Here is a 24,146-nt window from a genome sequence, read left to right on the forward strand (position 1 = left end):
CCTCAACTAAGTATTGAACTTAGATATTAAAAGTCTTATATAAAGAAATAAAAGTGTACCTGCATGCTATAATTCTACTTTATTATTCAGTACTAGTAGAATTTTACTTCATTATTTAATACTAGAATACTACTTCACTTTTCAATACTAGAATACTACTTCATTTTTCAATAGGTTATTTACAATGTGTAATGTGGCATTCAAAGGATAAATTGATTCAACACTTTCACTCAATAGGCTCTCCTAGCATAGGGCCAATGTGCACCGCTTCCCACTTCCCCTCTTTGTCCTTTGCATTTCTTGCATGCACCAACATTCAACTTTAAATTGTGGTCAAATAATAATATGACGATGTAAAACCTTACAACATTTGTGTTATTGCCTCCTCCACTTTGAGGTATAAAAATATTTCCTTTTTAACTTATATGATTGGGTCTCTATAAGATCCTTCAACTTTTATTTGCTTTAATAATTCTCCTTGACCTAGTACAATGTCTTTAGTTTCCACAATATCTTTTTTTTTAATAGAATGTAGGCCTTGGTGCCTTTATTTTCCAATGTCTTATCGTCTTGATGTATAATGGTTGGCTTTAGCCCTTAAATGATGTCTTGATTTTAATTTTGATGTGATTTAACTTTTTCATAGGAACTCATTTAATGGCTTTTACTTTAGATCTTCTTCCTAACTCATTTAATGGCTCTTGCTTTAGATCTTCTTAGCTACATAACTTTGTTAAACCACAAAATAATGGTTTTTATTCATCTTGAGGTCAAATTTCATTTCAACTTTTCTTTTAATCATTTTGTTAAGAACATTGTAAACTTAGGTACAACCAAATATCAAGATAGCAAAAAGAACTAATCCCCCTTATCTATATTGGACCTTGCTATTTCTTAGAAAATCTGCTACATACCTTGACTTAGTTTCTCATTTAGTACTAAAGTTATTTTTTTTTTTGTGGTGATGAGGTGTCATTGTACCTCTTTCATAATTGGTTTTAGCCTTGTAGGAGTTAATCTTTTTTCCATAGTTAATCACTAAAAATAAGAAGTTGGTTAAACACTAAAAACAAGTAGTTGGTTACTTTAAGCCTTATATATAACCGTTCATCACACTAGTTAATCACTAAAAAAAAGTAGTTGGTTACTTTAAGTCTTGCATATGATTGCTTTTATAATAGGTAACATGTTCTATTTTTCACTTCAACATTTGATTGCTTATTCAACTTTATGAAATTAATTACTACAATGATAAATACATCTCTAATTAATCACTAAAAATAAGTAGTTAGTTATTTTAAGCCTTACGTGCTTTACTACGTACAGTTGCTTTTATAATAGGTATAATAGGTAGCATGTTTTTCACTTCAACATTTGATTGCTTATTCAACTTTATGAAATTAATTACTACAATGATAAATACATCTCTAGTTAAACACTAAAAACAAGTAGTTAGTTATTTTAAGCCTTACATATGGTTACTTTTATAATAGGTAGCATGTTTTTTTTTCGCTTCAAAATTTTATTGCTTATTCAAACTTCATGACATTAATTACTACAATGATAATACATCTCTAAGTACTGGTAAGTGTGGGGAAAAAGGGGGGGGGGGGAAGGGAGGTTTATAAGCATACTATGAAATTCATTTTATCGATAGGGTTATTAGTAGGAAAGCATGGTGTTGTTACAATAATCATGTTGTTGAAGCTTGCATGGAGCCTCTTTTACATTTTGTGTGAATTGCATCAAGCTCATTTTTTGGTGTTAACTCAGTCAACACTTGTGTCAATGGTCAACGGCTCACATCATATATTATTTTGGGTCAAAGCACTTATTGACTAAAAATAACAAGTTGTAGATGGGCATTGGTGCATGTATGGGGGGTACAGGACAAAAGTCTAAGGGATAGTAAACATTCATATATTGAACCATCAAATTTGATCAAAATATGTTCGATTACTAAAATTAAGAGTTTTTAAAAATAGTAACTTGGCCAAAGAGGTCATAGTAATGTCCTCGGTGGTGCTAAGAGAAATGCATGGTCAAAGTTTGGATCAATTCGGAGGTTAATTGATACTAGTTATTAAAGCACATAGGCACCATCACCACACCATGGAGATGGGAGACCAAAAAAAGTTCACATCAATTGTAAGTTCAATATAAGTAAGGTGGGTCGGGTATCTACATTAACCATAGATGCGATAGATGGGTTCTTAATGACTGCATGCTAGAAAGCTATTTTGGCTTGGTCCATTAAATAATAAATAGAGTGTAGCACAAGAAGCCTGTGGATATGCTCAATAATGTTTCTTAGGCTTTTTTTATCTGGTAGAAATGAGAGTAGAGACTTACATTTAGGTACAAGTAGAGACTTACATTTAGGTACAAGTAGAGACTTACATTTAGGTACAAGTAAGGTACTGGACAAGTGAATGGGTCACACATGTGATGTTTTCTTGTTTCGCTCTTTCTAATGTCTAAGAGGGCCATATCCTAGCTACTTGAATATCCTAGCTAGGTAGAGACTTACATTTAGGTACAAGTAGAGACTTACATTTAGGTACAAGTAAGGTACTGGACAAGTGAATGGGTCACACATGTGATGTTTTCTTGTTTCGCTCTTTCTAATGTCTAAGAGGGCCATATCCTAGCTACTTGAATTCAAGTTCTATTTTCAAGTTATTTAGGAAGAGGAGTGTAAAGGGAATCAAAGGAAAGTAAGGCTGTGTGAAACCAATGGGAGATATAAATTTTGTCTCGTTATGTAGATCTTCAGTAAAATTAGGGTAAATTTTATCTTACTGTTATAAATTTTACAACAACTTTAATGAATCTTGAATGCAACACCAAGAGCTTGAACTTTGCACGCTTGTCTTTACACCAAGAATCTTGTAAACTTCACTCTACACAATACACTTTGTTTAAATATATAAACAGAACCGTAAATTGCACATATATTTATTCCAATCTATAAAACAAACTGTAATCTACACACCTTCTTGATGAACTTTGCACCAAGATTTGCATAGTAACCAATAGACTACCAAGATTCCCTAGAAACTAGGTAAATATGGAAGAAAACTAGGGTTTAGGGTAGGCTTGGTAAAAAGAAACACTAATCCAAGTAAATCTTACATTAATTAATGACAGAGGTTAGGGTTCTAAAATTTGTTGTAGATCTATACTTGAGATTAAGGTTTTCTAATCAAGATTATTAAGCAAATGTTAATCAAGAAAATTAACATAAACTAAAAAAATTACTGTTGTAAACTATTGTTAACCCTAATTCAAGAATGATTAACCTAATCAACTCTAATCAAGGATCAAAGATCAAGAACACTCAAAGAAATAACTGTTCAAAGTTTGCAAGATCCCTAATATGATAATAATTAAGTGCCCTAATCACTCCTTAATCAAAAATCAAGATCAAAGCTAAGAGCTCTAATACCATTAAAAGAAAGCTACATTTAGATTAACCTAGATTAGCCTAGCTTTGCCTAGATTAGCCTTAATTAGCCTAGCTTAGAGTGATTAGCCTAGGATTAGAGAGAGAAATGGTAATCAAAAGGTCATAAGAGGTGTCAAAAGGTACAATAGTTGTCCACACCAAGTGACTTATATAGCCACTTACCCTAAAAATGTGTCCACACTAGCTCGTACCCAAAGCCTATGTGCCTAAACCCCAATGTGTACATATGCTAGTAGAAAATAGTTTTGTTATAGGAGGATAATTATGAAATGAAAATTTCCTTATCTAAACTACTAGTAGAATAATGGACCAAATAGAAATTGATCTATGAAATGACAATCTATAACCTTGCTTTTAGCTCTAAATATGTTGTGTGTACATTGTCAACACTACCACCCTAGCTCATATTATCCATACTCTAAGCTAGGATTTATATATTACAATCATTGCAAAACTTTAGATCATTATGCATCACATTGTCACCATTTACATACAACAAGTGCATAAATGCCACATCAAATCCAAGGGATCCCATGCACAAATCAAATTCCCTTGACCCAAATGAAAACAAATCGAGGGGTAGAAATTGCTAAATCAAAAAACGGTATAGTGTTCTCTACTATCATGGACCACACAAGGTGGCAGATTGTCCAATTTGGAACACTTCAATTTTGGCATTTTGCTGATACTTTACAACCCACCCTATGGGAACGAGGTGATCTATCCACATGGAAATATGAACTCTTATCTTGTGAGATTACTAATGGTGATCTTGTGAGATTGTTGATGGTGTTTCCATTAGAACACTCTTAATATTGTTAATGGTGTTTCCATTATAACACTCTTAAGATTGTTAATGGTGTTTTAATTGGAACACTTTTAAGATTGTTGATGGTGATCTTGTGATATTGTTGATGGAGTTTCTAGTAAGTTTTGACCCTATCCTATACAAAAGTGTAATAGACTATATGGATGGCAATTATGAAGCATAAGGGGATCTTGTGAGATTGTTGATGGTGTTTCTAGTAGAACACTCTTAAGTTTTAACCTCATCCTATACAAGAGTCTAATGGAGTATATGGAGAGCACTTTACATGCTGATGGTGATTGTGTGAGATTGTTGATGGCGTTTCTAGTATAACACTTAAGTTTTGACCCTACCCTATACAAGAGTCTAGTAGACTATATGGAGGGCACTCGCATTCCAATTGTGAACCTGAAGGTTTCACAAACTTTAAAACTAATCTCCATATGGACGATGATCAGCGCACCTACAATATTGGGCACTCTTGACAATGTTGACAAGAGTTATATGAAAAACTTTATACAATTCCTTGACAATGAACAAAAAATTACAAACTCAATGTTTCCTCTTGAAACAACTCTCAAGGTATGGCTTTCATTCTTGTGGGCAAGAGTGTTGATGATTGGCAAAGTGATGCTAGTTCTAAAATGACGTCCTAGGAAACTTGGGCCTACTAACAATCATCCCTAGAGATCATGCTAAATGCCAATGGAGAACCAATTGAAATCTTGGGTCATTTAAAATAAACAATACTCATAGTGTGTGAAACCATGGAACATAACTTAAGTTCTATCCTCTGGATACACTAAAAAGGAAGGAATCATCCTTGGTGTCACCTAATACACAATTAAGTAATCCATGAAGCTGGCCAACTTAGACACACCTAAGGGTATTTTTATACTACTTTTTCTTGACCCTGATATAAAGGTTCCTAGAGTAAAGGTTAGAATTGAAGTGAACATGGAAATCAAAATGATACAAGCTCAAATCTATCCATGGCGTGAGCACAATCTCATGACATTTGAAGGGTTTAATTTTTTGCAAAAAAATTTTTTGCAAGCTTTTTTAGCAATTTTGTAAATTTTGCGAGCTTTTTATGCACTATGTAGAAACCAATTCCTTCTCTCATAAAAGAACTTCAATTATGCATTTTTTTCTCTACTCTTACCATTAAGGAATCCTTTTTTAATACACTTAGAAAACATGCAATCTTCTTGTCATAATAACATACTCTTTACCACATAACACAAATATAATATATGCATTTAATTAATATGCATAATCATATGCAACATAACCTCATGAAAGAACATCCATATGTTTTTTTTCCTCTTGTTGCGTTCTTATGTTAGTAAGAAGCAATCTAATTGGGAAGAGTACTTGCCCTTATTGGAGTTTGCCTATAACAGCTCCAAGCATTCAGCGACTGGATTTACACCATTCATGTTAATGTATGGATTCCAGCCGAGATCTCCGATGGCTGTAGGCCTAGATAAGAAGAAGATTCAATCTGTCAAGAAGTTCCTTGAAGATATGAATGATATGCTCAAAGCTGCACGCGAGAGCATTCGTAGCGCACAGGATCGCGCTAAAACATTTGCTGATAAAGGACGTAGACAAGTGACCTTTGCAGAAGGTGACTTTGTATTTTTAAAGGTTCCTGTGCAGTCAGTAACCATGAAAACGGGAAAGTGTGATAAACTTTCTCCTAGATATTGCGGTCCTTTCAAGGTCCTTAAGAAGATTGGGGACGTAGCCTACAAACTTGAGTTACCGGAGAGTTCTCAAGTTCATCCTGTCTTCCATGTTAGTAACCTGAAGAAATCAGTTCACGGGTTAGAGAACGTAGTTTCTCTAGATATTTTGGTGGAATTGATCACTCCACCAAAGATACCACATGAACCGGAAAGGATTCTTGGGTATCAAGACAGACAAACCCGACATAACGTGTACCAAGAGGTACTTGTTAAATGGATAGATAGGGATGAGGAGGTAGCTACCTGGGAATGCCGTAGTGCAATTTCCAAAAGGTTTCCCCAGTTTGTTTTCGAGGACGAAAACTCTTCTTAAGGGGGGGGTAATGTCACGTAGGCTGTAACGCCTGACCGACGGCAGACCGGATGGCTATGTCCGGGGTTCAGTGGGAGAGGACGCCCATGCAGAGTCATGGGCGGCCAGGCTAGTGTGGACGGCAGGCCACACACTATATAGCCTGGGGGATGAGGGGCAATCCTCATTCTTCCTCTATGGCTGGGTGGTGAGCCAGAGGCCATCCCCTCTTGCGGTAACGCCCGTAGAGCGGCGTTACGGGAATGTAACATAGCCTGGGGAATGAGGGGGTAGCTACTTGGGAATGCCGTAGTGCAATTTCCAAAAGGTTTCCCCAGTTTGTTTTCGAGGACGAAAACTCTTCTTAAGGGGGGTGTAATGTCACGTAGGCTGTAACGCCTGTGTGACCGACGGCAGACCGGATGGCTATGTCCGGGGTTGAGTGGGAGAGGACGCCCATGCGAAGTCATGGGCGGCCAGGCTAGTGTGGACGACAGGCCACACACTATATAGCCTGGGGGATGAGGGGCAATCCTCATTCTTCCTCTATGGCTGGGTGGTGAGCCAGAGGCCGTCCCCTCTTGCGGTAACGCCCGTAGTAGCGGCGTTACGGGAATGTAACATGTTAGATGTTAGATGTTGGAATTATGTGTTAGCACATAACTGTGTGTGGATGTTGGCATGAAATGCAACTCTTTGTTTTTACGACCATTATTTTTGTAGACATTGTTGAGAAATGTGGTGCCAAAGAGCACAAGGAAGGTAAGGGAGTGAGTCACATGAGCAAGAGAAGGAGCATGCACATTAGAAAAGGAATAGACTAAGGGTACATTGGCAAAGGTTGATTTGTATGATCATTTGTAAAAGGTGAAGTCAAAGGTCAAAAAGGTAGCACATGGAAAGTGTAAGGAGGCACATGTAGTGTGAGCATTTATGGACACATGGTTGGCACTAGGGTGCACACATCTTGTGAGTTGGGAGCTCCATGAGAGCTCTAAAAGGATGTATTTGGATTAACTCTAACTGAATGCAATTGTGTGGTTTTCTTATAAGCATTACCATTGTGTTGCTAATATCTTAATTATCTTCTCTTAATCATCTTATTAGTTCTTAAACATGAGTTTAATCACTTGAGAGTCTCCCTAGATTCATACTTTTTAACAGACATGACATGGTAATCATGTTATGATGGGGTGACGTGATTGGCAACATGGCACTGTGATTATTGTGGCATGATTGGTGATATGGCACCATAAATGGTGACATGGCAACGTGATTTTTTTGGCATGATGGGTGACCATCATGATCTTTTTGGTCTGGTTGGTGATGTGGCACCATGATTTTTTTGGCTTAATTGGTGATGTGGCATCGTGAATGGTGACATGGCAATGTGATTTTTATGGCGTGATCGGTGACATGGCATCATTTTTTTGAGGCATGATTGGTGACATGGCAGAGGAGAGAAACAAGCTTAACTTCCTCTTCCTTGGGTAAGGTCTTTAGCAATGTAAACTGGCTTAGAATCTTCACCAAATTCTACCAAGTCAACCTCCTTCACTTCAGCAAGTCCATCATAGATTCCGCTCTCCTCACTCGTAGGTGCTTACGTTGCATTATCAAACACTAACTTATGATCCCCTATAGTGTATGGTTTGTAATGCTCCAAAGTACCGAGTGTAAGTTAGGTTCTTGTTCTTTCTCTTCCTCAGTTGCCTTGACAACCTTAGTCTCAGCCTCTCATTCCTGGTGGGCTGAACGACTAAGTTTGGGTTGGCTAGATACTTCCACCTGAGCTATATCAGTTGGGGGTGGTCTACAATAAATGACTCTTTGTAACTCTTCTCCCTAATCATCTATAAACTTTCAATGAACATCTACAACATCAATGTATTATAGCCATTGGGTCGTAGTTGTTCTTTGTTGCAACCTCCTGTGCGTGTTTATCTTATAATGCTTTCATTTTTCTTGTTTCTTTAGTGTTTTTATAGGTTTAGCAATTGTTCCATCCACCATCTTGACAACAATGTCAGACACTTCAAGATGAGGTTTACCGATATTTTCCCAACACTTTTTAGTGATTAAACTCACTCTTGCAAGCACCACCATCTAGGACTCTGGAGAGGGTTGCATTAGTCTCATCACTCTCTCAAGGTATTGTCCCAATTTGTTCAATGGTATTTTGACCACATACTTGGTATTGTCTCAATTTGTTCAATGGTATTTTGACCACATACTTGGTATTGTCCTCATCCATTTGAGGCTCTGGTATAGTCTCATAGGAAGGATGTCATTTATGCATGTTGCAAAGGGTGGTAGCCCCACATTAAGTTCCCCATTAAGAGCTTTCAATGCGATAAAGATTTCAAGGTCTCTACAGAGATGTGCAGTGATTTTGGTCTCAATTTTTGAAGCCATGAAATCCATTAACTTAGGGATGTTTAATAGAGTACCCATCACCTCTCTACCATATGAGGGTATTGTGAGACTGGAATTTCCACCTCTTGAATGGGTTCAGGGTTCTCATACTCAAACAATCTCCTATAGAGTTCAGAATCCATGCTTGGGATAGGTGAGGTCAGCGACCTCAAGGATGACACTAGGTATATCCAATAGTTTATGGGTTATAACAGGATTTAGGTTGTTTGGATGAGAAATTTCAGAGATGTTTACTTATTTTGGCCTTGGTTTTAACTCCTCCTAAGTATTTGTGACCATATCCTTGAGCTCATGAAGTTTTTCCAATTCTTTTATAGGATTAGGGTATGAACCAAGTTTCTCTTTTTTTGGTTTCTCGATGGCCTACATCCTTTCCTGTTTGGCTTGTCATCGTAGTTTTTTTTATTTTAGCACCTCCTTCTCTTTGTGACTTCTCTTTATGAGCAACAACACAAACTCATCTTACACCATACGTGAGCTGAAGGGCAAGAACTTTGGAGAAGCAAAAAGCCTATGTTGTGTTGGCTATAAAGAAAAAAAACACAAGCAATCTTGTTGCTTGTGTTGGGCATGGCAACAAAAGAAGGAAGCAATTTTTGTTGCTACTATCGTGCACAATAAAAGGAGCCCTCCAAAGCAGCCTGCTAGACGGATCCACTTAACACCCACCACAACAACTCTTAGTAGTGTAATTTGCTCAGCTCTAAATGCTCAACTCTAAATGGCAGTAAGAGAGAGTGAGTAAACTAGCATAAGAAAAGGTGACCACATTGCTATTACTTAGAGAAGTGCAGTCCAACCAATAGCACAAGGCCATCAATGTAGGTGCATGCTAGGTAAAGTCACCAACGATATCCGCCGCAATAATAGGTAGGCAATAGTGAGTCTCTCATGCCTTGTAAGAAGCACCACGATTTATCATTAAAATGAAGAAGATAAGTTCTCTTTAAAATATATAAAAAAAAAGAGATCCATAAGGCTTAATAAACCTTATCCTTTTTTTAGAGGCAATTCACATGGACAGTGTGCATTTGAGCTATTCTTCAAATACTACCATGTTTTGGGTTTCACTAGCATTAACAATAGTGTCATTGACTGCCATCAATGTCATGGAAACCATCAAGGAAATTTTCACCACTTAAACATTTCACCACATCTTTTGTGCTCGACCATGAGTCAAAAGTGTTCGTAATCAGCACCAAGTGTGTGTGAAAAAGAAAAGTACAATCTTTGTAAAAACACTATATAACCAAATGAGTATGCAAGCATATATGTGCATAAGCAAAGCATAATTGGCAACAATGACGAGGTCTACACCAAGGCACAATGAAGAAGAAAACACCAAAGCCAGGACATCATCGACAAGAAGAACAAAGAAGTGGAGTCTCTGATTAGGTAGATATCTCATCATGAGGAGAGCTTGATCCGTGATTCTCAACACACACACACACACACACAAACATGTAACATGGTGGCCCTATATGGATATGTACATATTAGGTTAAAGGGTCGAGCCATGTCCCAAAGGTGGGCATGGACAAGAATTAGTGCTTGTCTAAAATGGGCCCAAGGTATAAAAGATATTATGGGCTAAGGTTGTAGTGTTATTCGTGGATGCTCTTAGCTTATGGTTATGGTCGGCGGTACTTCCTTTATGAGTGCATATGGCACTCTATTATGAGTGTAATCGTGCTATTTTGGTTGAGTGCGTCCATTCCCTTTATTTCATTGGTATTAGAGCTTCGTGTTGATCCATTTTATTCTATGCAAAATATGGCCAATTTTCATATGCAAAAGAATTTCCATCTAAAACCTAATCTTTGTTAGGTGCTAAAATTTACCCTAAATCTACTCCTAATCATGCTTAGGAATTGGGACATGGTGGCCTTTACATTTGGACACAATATGGGCATATATGAAGGGGTTTTAGTAGATGATTTTTGAACAATTTTTGGCACCCGATGTGGTTTGGCCAAAGCTTATGGGATGTGGACAAAGTTTTGTGGTGTTGATCTACAAGAGGCTTCCCTCTTCAACGTGGAGAAAAAATGGAGAGCTTGAGGCCAAGATTAGCCACCATTGAAGCTTGGCAAGGCTTGGGAGTGTGGCATTTACTTGCTATTGATGGCTATGGGAGGATCAAATGGAAGGCATGGAGCTTCTTTTGCAAGCATGAAGAATTAAAAATGTGGCACCCCCATTTGTTGCTTTTTTGATGCCCTAATCACCTAGGGTTAGTATATGTACAGTCTCTTGTGTTTATTTCATGAGTTTGCTTGCTATTTTCTTGATTTCTTGCATGAGATGAAGTGATTCTTGTGATTTGAGACTTTTTGTCATCATAATCTTGGTTAAGCCTTGATAATCTTGCCTAATCTTGTTATATTCCATGCCTATTCCAAGCCTCTTCATCAATATGGCTTCATTTGCATTAGCTTTACTTGCTATGAAGAATGAGATTTTATGGTTTCTTGTTAATTCTCTCATAATCTTGCTATGTTTTCTCATAATCTTACCTTTTTTTCTCATAAATACCTACATACACACATATACATATATACATACATATACGTGTGTGTGTGTGTGTGTGCATAAATATACACATACATACATACATACATACATACATACATATATACATATCTATGTACATACACACACACATATATATATCTACATACATATGTGCGTGCACACATATCTAAATATATATGTGCACACAATATATGCATGTACATACGTATGTATATATACGTACGTATATACATATGTATATACATATATGTATGTATGTATGTATATATGTATATATATACATACACATATACATATATGTACATACATACATACATACATACATACATACATACATATATATATATATGTATGTATGTATGTATGTATGTATGTACATATATGTATATGTGTATGTATATGTATGTATGTATGTATGTATGTATGTATGTATGTACATATATGTATATGTGTATGTATATATATGTATGTATGTATATATGTATGTATATATATGTATGTATATATATATATATGTATGTATATATATATATGTATGTATATATATATATGTATGTATATATATATATATATGTATATATATGTATATATATATATATATATATGTATATATTTATATGTATATATATATATATGTATATATATATATATATATTTATGTATATATGTATATATATATATGTATGTATATATATATATGTATGTATATATATATATATATGCATATATATATATATATATCTATGTACATAGAGATATATACATACATACATATGTGTGTGTGTGTGTGTGTGTGTGTGTGTGTGTATATATATATATATATATATATATATATATATATATATATATATATATATATATATATGTACATAGATATATATACATACATATATACATATATACATATATACATACATACATACATACATACATACACGTATGTATGTACATAGATAATTTCCTTGAACATAGGAGATTGTTGATCTTGTAAGTGCATCTAACTTCGACAAGACATCAGTGTGTGGATGGAATCCCCTTTCCCTAACTACATAATACCCATTGGCCTACATGTAGCATGGTGTGTGAAGAGAAGAGCTCCTCTTTGTAAATATGTCCATAATCAAAATGCTAGCATATATAATAAGATTTTGAGAGTAATTATTAGCAAGTAGAAGAATAATCTCTTTTGACTTTTTTTAAGAACTACCAAGTTTTTGGAAACAAGAATATGCCTCCTCATACCCCTCAATATCAAGACAGTGGTAGGAATCATGCAATTGCAAATATACACTTTGCCAAAGCTGAAATCCCACTTTTTGTGCTACCTCTATAATCACACTGATGTGTTCCTTAATGCTTGTAGTCACAAAAGACCCTACACCACACATGTACTAGCCACTACACATGTTGCATCCACACAATCCTTACTCTAAGGCGAAATGAAAGGAATATCCGGGTTGATGGAGAGTGAGGTGGGAAAATTAGCCCACACTAGTGAGCAACCTCCTAGATGTCCATAGAGGGAGGGTTAATATTCCCACCCCTTCCTAATCCACCCATAACCCTGCTCAACTACTTATGTGGAGGAAGCACAAAGCTAGCTTGTTGACTAGCAACCAAGACCTGAGAGAGTAACCTCTCAGATTCACAAAGCAACTGATCCATCCATGCCTCTTTCGCCATCCACTTTATGAATTCTCTATCAGCTTTTGGCATCCCATAACTTGTTCTCAAATTTGAATCTGACCCTAAGATTCTAAGGGCTGCTAGTTGTGTCTCCTTTGAGACTTTTGCAATGGAGATGTTATACAACTTTTCCAATGTGACAATGGATGATTTATCATAAAATGGGAGGCTCCACAAGATATTAAACCAATCTTCACCATTTGTTGGTTTGACAATAGACAGAATCTACATATAAACAGTACATGCAATCGTCACACTCAACTGTATTTTTAAATCATACAATACATGCATATCCCATACCTTGATCATTTTGTAAACAAAGATCATATGACCAATCTTAAAAAACACTTGAACACTTTAAAAAGTCAACTTTATGTTAAGAATCATTAAATTAACCATGCCTTGATCATTTTTCGACCATACTTGAGATTCACATCCTTTCGAATACTTTTAAGTGATTTCTCCATATCAGCAACACTCAAATTTGGCTGAAGTTCCTTTAGCTTTGCCTCATAATCTTGCTTGTATAGTGGCTAAAATATATTCCAAAGAGATGAATGAGTACAATGAATTAGTTAGTTCTAATTTAAAAGACATCCATGACAAATGGTATGAAACTTACTGCAAATACCATTCTCCCTAGCATCAGAGATGTCAAAGGATACCAAGTACTTGATCCTTTACTGCTTTCATTTGCCCTATGCTTTTCAAGTGTCTTTTTTTCTTCCTCAGAAAAAAGTGATAAGTACTCATTCTCATCACATGAACACATTGTCTTCGTGTTGAACAAATAATCCTTGAGATTTGTTTTAATAATTGCTGTTTCATTAAGGCTGAAAAATAAAAAATACATAGCTTCAAACATATTAAGAATTGTTCACAAAACCCTTAAAAGCTCGAAAAAAGGTAACACATATAAGTAAGAACTCGCACTTACAGATTGAACCTTTGAAGAGCAGCTATTAGCTTCATTTCTGTTTCTTTCTCTGGAGTAATAAAACTTGCTAAAACTCGAATATGCCATGCCTTTGATGTCTTGAATTTCTCCTCAATTAGAGACATCCATGCAACAGTACGGTGATTCCCCTCCCACACAAAAAACATCTTTCGAGACAAAAATGACCAATCAGCATCATCAACAATCTGTGCCTCAAATTCTGCATTTACATCCCTCCAACAAGAATCCCATGATTGTTCAATTTCATCTGTCACCTCTTGTGAAACACCATCCGAAAGTGTTGTAGATAAAATAAACATTCCTTTCTGTTGAATATATTTTTCTGCCTCTAGAGCTTGCTTTAGGCTATCCATATCAGTTCGTAGGCCTCTCACTCTTGTGTTTACAACACAACGACATAATGGGATCAAGGGAGCAATCTTTCCAGGATTGATTGCAAGAGATTCAATAACATCCTTTCCTTGGCCAATATCAAGTGCAGCAGGAAACTCTTGCTCAAACTCCTCATCTAGTTGTTTATCCTCTTTCTTTCTCTTCTTAGAAGATTCCTCCACAATTATAATAGTGTCTTCAAAGTCTTCCATCTCCTTATCCTCTTCAACTTCAATTTCAAGCTCTTTTTGAATCTCTAAATTTGGTGTAGATTCCACTTGCAAACTTCTCTTGCTACTTGTCCTTCCACCTCTCTTGCCTCCTCGTTCTCCTCTTCCACCTCTCCCCCTCCTCTCAGAAGTTCTTAATTTTACCATCCTGCCAATGTGACAAAGATGCATTTAAAAAAAGAAGTCATCACATGGCATAGAATAGACTTACAAGGTCAATTAAGTCCCAGCATTACTTCAATAGCATACAAAGAAACCCCAAGAGGCTTCAAAATAGAAAATACCTGAAGCTTGATCGTGATGCTGCTAATTGAAGTTGCACTTGACAAGATGATGGGGCTTGAGGAGACTAGCTGGACAACAAAAGCATACAAGAAAAAGTTATTAAGCATACAAGAACAAGTTATTAACCTTAAAAGCGTACAATATCTCGAATAGTGTTGTGTCTCCTAAGGCCTCCTCGTCTCCTTGCCTTATTTTCATAATAGTGCATGTGTCTAAAAGGGAAGCAAAAAATCTCCAAGTACTATGCGTACATATGTCAATATCATTTGATGGACATATCATAATATGCCTTTCCACAGTTTTAACATGTTATATTTAGGTCACATGAGATAAAATGAAATCATTCATGTAAGCATAATAACTCTTGTAATTCATTCCTGAGCTATAAAGTTAGATTTTGGTAAAGTGTTGTTTGGTGGTAATCATTTTGTATGCATTGAAATGGAATGTCTAAAAATATCATTAACTGAGTGTTATAATCATGGATCTAGAAAACTTACTATTAAAATTAAGCTTAAAAGTATTAATTGCACTTACAATAAAGAAGAAGTTAAATTTGAGTTTCTGTTTCAATCATACTTGTAAATCTAAGAGATGAAAGATCACTAAACTTTTGATATGCTTACATGTTCATAGAGCAAGGGCGAGGTTGATGTCGAGGGAGGCAGAGCAAGGGCGAGGGTGAGGTTGACGTCGAGGGAGGCAGTTGACGTCGAGGGAGGCAGAGCAAGGGCGAGGGCGAGGTTGACGTCGAGGGACTTGACGTTGGCTTAACCTGGTCAAGCGCGTCAATCTCCCACAACGGGAGTCGGCGACGACTCAGGTATCTCTAGTTAGACCTAGGCTCGTCTACACGCTCTCTAATGAGGAGGCAGAGCAAGGGCGAGGGCGAGGTTGACGTCGAGGGAGGCAGAGCAAGGCCTTGATGATTTGTATACCGCGATGCAGAGCAAGGGCGAGGGCGAGGGAGGCAGAGCGTTGATGAAAACAGAAAGGCGTTGAAGATTGAAAACGAAAGGCCAAAATACCCCTTTCGTCGACGAAAGGGGTATTTTGGCCTTTCATTTTCTTTAATTTTTTTAAGAAAATGAAAGGCCAAAATACCCCTTTCGTCGACGAAAGGGGTATTTTGGCCTTTCATTTGCATGAGGAAAAAGGTGGGCCACCCCAAACAATGCCAAAATTAAAGGATACCGTCTTCTTGTTATTTGTGTAAGATTCTCATGATTTTATTTTTATAAAAAATTTCATGAAAACGATGCCAAAATTTGTCGGTCATTTAAGGATACCGTCTTCTTGTTATTTGTGTAAGATTCTCATGATTTTATTGTTATAAAAAATTTCATGAAAATATCGTGTGATATCGTGTGTCTGCTAACACAATTGCAAAAAAACAAAATGGTTGTTTGAAGTTTTAAGTCGCTTTTTCATAGGGATATCAGTTCAAGTTATGGCATTTATGGTTGGTGTTTAAGAGACTAATGAGGAGAATTAAGACAAACGTTTTTTTTTTTCAAATTTGGGGCCCCGGGGCCCCTTTTTCCTCATGAAAATGAAAGGCCAAAATACCCCTTTCGTCGACCCTTTTTCCTCATGAAAATGAAAGGCCAAAATACCCCTTTCGTCGACGAAAGGGGTATTTTGGCTTTTCATTTTCATGAGCCCTTAAGAAAATTTAAAGGCCAATAGACCCCTTTAAGAAAATTTAAAGGCCAATAGACCCCTTTCGTCGACGAAAGGGGTATTTTGGCTTTTCATTTTCATGAGCCCTTAAGAAAATTTAAAGGCCAATAGACCCCTTTCGTCGACGAAACGGGTCTATTGGCCATTTATTTTCATGAGAGCCTAGAGTACAGAGAGACACGAGGGCGCGGGAAAGGGGGGCAGCGTGCGGGTGGGTCGCGAGTCATCACGAGGGTGAGGGCGGCGATGGCCGATCCAATCCATAATTCATCCAAGGGCTCTCATGAAAATGAATGGCCAATAGACCCCTTTCGTCGACGAAAGGGGTCTATTGGCTTTAATTACAATCTATGCTACCAAACTATGATGTTAATAGGAACCATGACTTATAATGATTATCATACGAATTCGATTGCTAATGAGAATGCAGCAATGATGAGTGATCATTTAATTAAACATCATTACTGTGTGAGGTTGATAATTTTTCATAATTGTGAGGTTGATAATTTTACTGTGTGAGATCGACATACAATTAAATATTTTTTTGATTAATATTCAATTAATGATAGACCCCTATTGGAGAGAATAATTAAATATAGAGGCCAATAGACCCCTTTCGTCAACGAAAGGGGTCTATTAACCTCTATATTTAATTAATGGTTCATGAAAGATAGAGGCCCATAGACCCCTTTCGTCGACGAAAGGTGTCTATTGGCCTCTACCTTTCATTAATAATTGATGAAAGATAGAGTCCAATAGACCCCTATAATTTATATTCAAAAGGTTAGAGATGTGCTAACCAACCATTTCTTGTTCGCCACAGTTATAATTTATATCTATCTATCAACTTTATGTAGCAATAATGAAATGTCATTGCTAGCGAGAATGGCTTGCAATAACTCCCATACGTGTCAAAGAAAGGTTGGGGATTAAAAGGTCTAAGAGTCCATGGTATTATAGTATTGTTGTTAACAAATGATGGCTAAAATTTACATCATGGTTCAGTACCATTGTCACACTTGTGCGGACTTTCACAAGACCTATCTTACAAAGTTGTGAGTATAAACAATGGGCAGTGTGTGCAAAGCATTTGTGAGCATTTTTTCTTGCGGCAGACTCTTGTTTAAAATGAGTTCTTGAAACGAACACTCTCCTCTTGATCTCACCCTTTGGACTTCATCTCATTGAGTTGCACAGCTCAACCATTCCGTTCTTATGGAATCTGTCACAATTCAGAACGAGGATAGATCTTTGCATATGTTTGTTCGCACTTCCATAGGTAGAGGAGTGTTGTCAGAGATGGTGCTTGCTAGCCATTTTCAATTCACACTTGGGTCCATATCTGTCCATCAGCACTTTGGTGATAATGGGTCTGATTTGACAATGGAGCTGCAATACGAAGTCCATGACGATGGATACAAAATGTTTCACCTTGATGCGCAGTTTGGTGATATTTTCACCGTGAAGGGAGAAAGATTCAAGCTTGATGACAATGAACTTCAGAAGACTCTAGTGCACGAAAACAAAAAAGATTTCTACTCTGTTTGCAACAAAAATGATGAGGCAAGGAAACATGATTCAGCTAGCAACATTGAGAATGACAAACAACATAGTGTCATTGAGATTATTATGCAACTACCTATAAAGAACAGATTGCGTGAGGCCTATGAGAAGGTTGGAATGCACGTCACTGTGGATGAGTTGCCTTCTACTTATGATGGTGATGTTTTCTTTGAGCTACCAGCTACTTCAATAAAACATCGCACAAAAGATACGGAGTCAAAATTTGATGGTCATGTTTGGAGTGATCCTGTTACAACAAATATAGTATTTCCTGGTGTGGTTCGTAGAAAGGAATGTGGAGGTCACCTCCGTTGTATAAATGCAACTTGTGGTTATAAAGAAAGAATTGGGATAGAGAATGAGACACAATGGGATGGGAGATTGATTAGAGTGGCCCCAGCAAATGTGTCAATTGAATCATATGGCTCCTTATCATGTATACATTGTGGTCGTCCACCAATTTGCTTGGAGAGATGTTACTGTGAAATGTTACTCTGCATGCCAGAATGTAGAGATGGTGTGAATCTTACTCGTGCAGTCATACACCATGGCCATCATAATCATCCCGTTGGAGATGGTTTGACTAGAAGAAAAAAGGATGCCATTAAAACCAAAGTTTCTGAAATGGTGAGGGCTGGTGGTGCTGTATGCCCTAAAGGGATACAAAATATAATTGTCCAAGACATTATTCTGGAAACTTTATTGTCTAAAAATGTGCAAGATGGGATTAAGATGTCGGATGTTGAGCTACAAGATTTGCTAAAACAATGTGAACCTTTGCTTGACAAAAGAAGGTAATCACCATAACATTTGTTATTGCATTGGTTTATTAAATTATGTTATCACAATGAATATTGATCAACTTTATGTCTGTGTAGATTATCAAGATGGATTGAGGAGGGTCGACGTGACTCTCGACCTGTGTCAGATGGGCTAGATGGAATTTTATACTTGAAAAGACATTGTAGATATAATTATTTCCAAAGTGTAGTGTTTCCTGGACAATTGCAACATAGTTCATTCAGCAGGTGTCATCTATTTAAAATGTCTACCCAAGGTTCTGGTTCAGGGGTTGATTTGGTAAATAAAATGAGACCTGGAGGAGAACTGGGTCATTGTTGGGTGTTGTTTGACTTTGTGAAGCGAATGAAAGATTGGACTACCATGGCTTGCCATGTGTATAATCCTTTTATCCAAGAGTTGCAAACAATTGCAACTTGTGACTTCAAGGTGGAAGATACTGACGCACAAATTCTATTTTGGGATACTCTCAACAAAGTAATGGTTTCAGAAGGGTTTGACAATGCTGAATTCAAAGGGTTCATGGCAGATGAGGCCCAAGCCAACTGGAGAGCTGTACGTGCCACTTTCAATGGTGGCCCTGACAATATAATGGAAGGAAAAGAGCGTTCTTGCCTTTTCCATTGGGAGCAAAGTCTTCATTCCCATGCAAAGGCATGTATAAAAGTTGGCAGCCAAGAGGAATTTAAAATCCGATGTAGACGTTGGAAGGATGCCTCTACAGAGTAAGCTGCAGAAGTCGAAATGAGAAGCCTAAGGGCATGGTGGAATGCAGGCCATGCAAGTGACTCAGACTTGCCACGGCTTGAAACTTGGTTTGCATGGTGGCATGCTAAGATTTCCCATTGGGGCCACTACATTATAGAGGTTGGTTTTGTATTTCTCTTGAATTTTTTTTGTCATGTTAATAATGTAATTTTGCCATTACAATATCTCTGCAGAGTATGTCAGATAACGAGAAGTACTTGATACCTCGAACAAATCTAGCAGAGTCTATTCATGGTAGTTGGAGGGCTGGATTGAACCATGTCAAATATGTTGGTCTCTACAATGCCTCTATTAGTGACCTCTCAAATGCAATTTTACAAAGCGCTAGATACAAATCTTTTTTGAAGGGCCAGTTTATCGGAAGTGGGCCGAGTCTGGAGACCTTAAAAAAAAGATCTTTAAAATCTCGGATTGACATTAGTGCCAAAACAGTTGTTGATCTAACAAGTGATGTTGCAAAGGAAATGGGTGTTGCATCTGAAGTATGTTTTAATGATGGAGATGACAAGACTGTGCGAAGGAAAAGGCCAAAGTCAATGCCTTCAAATATATGTGAGGATGATAGTCACCGCCCTGAGTACAGTTATGCAAATAAGAAAAGATACTCCATGTCTTCAAAATCTAGTACTAAATTTGCAACAGAGAGTTTTGAGGATGATGATTCCAAGAGTGTACAAGAATATGAAGTGCATGATGCAAATTGGGCATTACGAAGAGTTCCTATAACAAGCCAAGTCCGTTGCCAGGCTTGGCTTGGACAAGGAGGAAAATGTAACAAGCTTGTCAATATAAAGGATCGTGAAAATCGACGTGGAGTTGTTGCACCATCATTCTTTGGGAGGATTCAAACACCAATTGGAGTGCGCTCCCAAATGATTTGGTTTTGTGGAAATGATGTAACCCACACGTGGAAGCCATCAACTAGCATTACAGGTATTCCAGGACCATCACCAGGAAGGTGGAAGGTTCAATCAGGAACATCCTTGACAAGTGCAGAGATTGCCAGGTTGACAAGCTCAGGGTTTGTCATATTAGGAGTGTCAACTCCGATGGTGGGTGCAAGTTGTGCTTCACCAATTCAAGCCCATGATGAAACAATAGTATTGCATGAAGATCGACCTCGGCGTCGAGATGGCAAAGCAATCAGATGGCGAAACAAAATCTCCAAAGAAATGGAAGATAGAATTCAGAGGTCATTGGTCATGAAATGCATTGTTAAGGATGCAACAGTCGTGAAGGCCATGGAGCATGCTGAGTTCATTGTTTCTACAGAAGGATCAATGCAAAAAGGTATTGAATACAAGATTGACATTTCTCCATTTCCTTCTTGCAATTGTGAAGACATTTTGAAGGATGATTTTACATCACAAAAGTTTGAACATGTCTTCTATGTGATAAATCATGTCTTTATTTTCATTTGCATAGGTAGAAAACTTATTTGAAATAATGTGAGCATGTATTGGAAAATACAACAAATAGCAACATAGAAAATATTGTGAGTGTATTTGACTTAAAATTGGGCTATATTATTTACATATTAACTTATATGGATAGAAAAGATAATATTTTTGGTCACCAAGCTAACTTGAGTACAAAAGAGATCTTCACAACATTATCTTGCATGCCTCAAGGCCTGGTTTTTGCAGATTGCACACCTTCATGATGTTGAACAAAATTTGAAAGGACTATTATAATAATACTTTTTGCAGATTGCACACCTTCATGATGGGAAGCCTTGTAGGATGATTTTACAATCACAAAACTAGTTGTTGTGGTTTATTAGTTTACAAGGATAACCACTTCTTTTATCATAACATCACACACCATTTAGTCATCAAACAAACCAAACCTGGTTTTTGCAGATTGCACACCTTCATGATGTTGAACAAAATTTGAAAGGACTATTATAATAATACTTTTTGCAGATTGCACACCTTCATGATGGGAAGCCTTGTAGGATGATTTTACACTCATAGTTTGGTATTTTGCTACTACTAGATGTGTTGAGTTCATGTTATTTCAAATAAGTTTCCTACAAAGCGTCTTGCCACAATTATCAACAAGTAGAGAAACAAACCAAACCTGGTTTTTGCAGATTGCACACCTTCATGATGTTGAACAAAATTTGAAAGGACTATTATAATAATACTTTTTGCAGATTGCACACCTTCATGATGGGAAGCCTTGTAGGATGATTTTACAATCACAAAACTAGTTGTTGTGGTTTATTAGTTTACAAGGATAACCACTTCTTTTATTGTTTCTTTTATTGAGCAATATGGACCCTTCATTTACAAAACGGTTTCATAATCATGGCCTCATTTCATGAACTTCAAGAGTTAGAAAACTTGTTTAGTCAGAAATGAGGATATCCATTTCTTTTCTTAAGCAATATGACCCCCTTTATTCACAAAAGGGGTCCATACACTTGGATTGTTTTCATAAACTTTGACACAAAAAAACTACATTCTGATCCAATTTGCTCAAATGCTCAGATGGTTTTGCTCAAAAATTAGAAATCCCCCATTTTATTCTATGCAAAATATGGCCAATTTTCATATGCAAAAGAATTTCCGTGGTTGAGGTCATCCATTTCCTTTCTTTTTCATTAGTATCCATTTTATTCTATGTAAAATATAGCCAATTTTCATATGCAAAAGAATTTCCATCTAAACCCTAATTTTTGTTACATGCTATAATTTGGCCTAAATCTACTCCTAATCATGCTTAGGCATGTGGACATGGTGGCCATTGTACTTGGACACTAAGGGCACATGCAAATGGTTTTGGACCATTTTTGAGCAATTTTGAGAACCTGAACATGGTTTGGGCCAAAGTTTATGGAGTGTGGACAAAGTTTTATGGTGTTGATTTGCTAGAGGCTTTCTTCTTTAATGTGGAGCAAAAATGGAGAGTGTGGGGCCAAGATTAGCCCACCATTGAAGCTTGACAAGGCTTGGAAGTGTGGCGTTTACTCGTTGATGGCTATGGGAGAATCAAATGGAAGGCATGGAGGAGCTTCTTTTGCAAGCATGAATAATTCAAAAATGCGGCACCCCCTTTTGGTGCTTTCTTGATGCCCTAATCACCTAGGGTTAGCACCTCTACACTAGTGTTTATTCCATAAATATGCTTGCCATTTTCTTGATTTCTTACATAAGATGGAGTAAGATTCTTGTGATTTGAGACTTTTCCTTATAATTTTGGTTAAGCCTTGTTGATAAGCCTTGACGATCTTGCTTAATCTTGTTTTATTGTTGTAAGAATCTTCATCAATGTTGCTTCATTTGCATTAGCTTTGCTTTCCATGATGAGACTTTAGGGTTTCTTCCTAATTCTCTCATAATATTGCTCCCTCCTCTCATAATCTTTCCATTTTCATGCTTCATTGTTGCAAGAATCTTGACCTAATACATGAATTTTTATCTCTAGCACAAGATTGGAGTGATTGAAGTGGTCTTTCTTAAATAGATATGCATAAATCTTCATCCAAATGCATAAAGATCTCTTAATCTTGATCTATTTTCACTATTACAAACATTTTCTTGATGTTTGGGGATTATGAATGTAACATACCCATCTTCACTAATAAAGAAATGTTCATGTAATAGATAAATTTATGAGTTTTTATGGTGAGTCATTTCTACTTAGAATCTTTAAATTGTGAGCCCAAATTTGGAATCTGTGCGTAATTTTACCCTAATATAGGATTTTACAGCATCCAAAACGGACACTGGATCAAGCTTATACGTAAATTTTAGTCATTTTAGTTAAAAAGCGACGACCTTTAAACCTTAATAAATGCACGACCGGGCGTTCGATTGACGAACAGTCTGAACCCCAACGACCAGGAGAACCTCCAGGATAAAAAAAAATCACCCCTTGGGGCGGCAAATCGAGGCGGCATCCCAAATTTGGGGATCCCACCCCAAAATTTGGGTCGTACACACTTACTAGGGTGCCCGTACGATGGCCGCACAAGAACCAAAGGACGGCCGCCCACTGTGTGGTCCACACGTACCCCCTACGTGGACACCCATGTTGCCCCAGACCAGATAAGGTACATGCGTACCACTCCTTTCCCTGACAAAACTGACACCGTACCTTTCCCCTAGACCCATGCAGGCCACTGATCCATAGCCTTTGATGGTACACCGTCCTTTCATCCTTGCTTTGCGTAGCGCCCGTACCCGTACCCCTCAGCTATATAAACCCTCGAGGTGCTCCACAGGCTACACGCATTTCTACACAGCGTATGCCCTATTGTACCGCCGTCCGTATCACCGTCCATCCCTGTGTGGTGTACTTGCTATAGTACAGCCGCCCCTTGCAGCCACCCCTCTCACACCCCCTCATTTGCCTCTTTTCAGATAAGCCAATTTTCCTCCATCCCCCTCTTGCTAGAAGGCAGTGTCCTTAACTCTTCTCCTCCCCCCCTCCCCCCGGTGTGAATAGACTTACAGCAGCCCTCAGCCCTTCTCCCCTTTTTGCAAAACGTTTTTGTCT

The 24,146-nt window shown here is 37.3% G+C and overlaps 1 protein-coding gene across 1 annotated transcript; it reads right to left on the reverse strand.

Moving 5' to 3' along the window:
- Nucleotides 1–13,366: 13,366 nt before the first annotated feature.
- LOC147608947 (uncharacterized) lies at nucleotides 13,367–14,687 on the reverse strand. Its single transcript, XM_086788681.1, has 3 exons — nucleotides 13,918–14,687; nucleotides 13,603–13,813; nucleotides 13,367–13,513 (listed from the first exon to the last, which is right to left on the reverse strand). The coding sequence occupies exons 1-3, from the start codon at nucleotides 14,685–14,687 to the stop codon at nucleotides 13,367–13,369; spliced, it is 1,128 nt and encodes a 375-aa protein (XP_086644807.1).
- Between the last annotated feature and the right edge of the window lie 9,459 nt (nucleotides 14,688–24,146).

This window comes from Cibotium barometz, chromosome 52 (genome assembly GCF_041138505.1).
Source record: "Cibotium barometz isolate CiBa-2024 chromosome 52, ASM4113850v1, whole genome shotgun sequence".
In the NCBI taxonomy this organism is placed as follows: domain Eukaryota; kingdom Viridiplantae; phylum Streptophyta; class Polypodiopsida; order Cyatheales; family Cibotiaceae; genus Cibotium; species Cibotium barometz.

Bases quoted from the DNA above. Each gene is read 5' to 3' on its own strand.
- LOC147608947 (XM_086788681.1), bottom strand. From the start codon at position 14,687: ATGGTAAAATTAAGAACTTCTGAGAGGAGGGGGAGAGGTGGAAGAGGA. The intron at 13,814-13,917 runs GTAAGTGCGAGT...TTTATTTTTCAG, and splicing joins GCTCTTCAAAGGTTCAATCT to CCTTAATGAAACAGCAATTA. The intron at 13,514-13,602 runs GTAAGTTTCATA...AATATATTTTAG, and splicing joins TAGGGAGAATGGTATTTGCA to CCACTATACAAGCAAGATTA.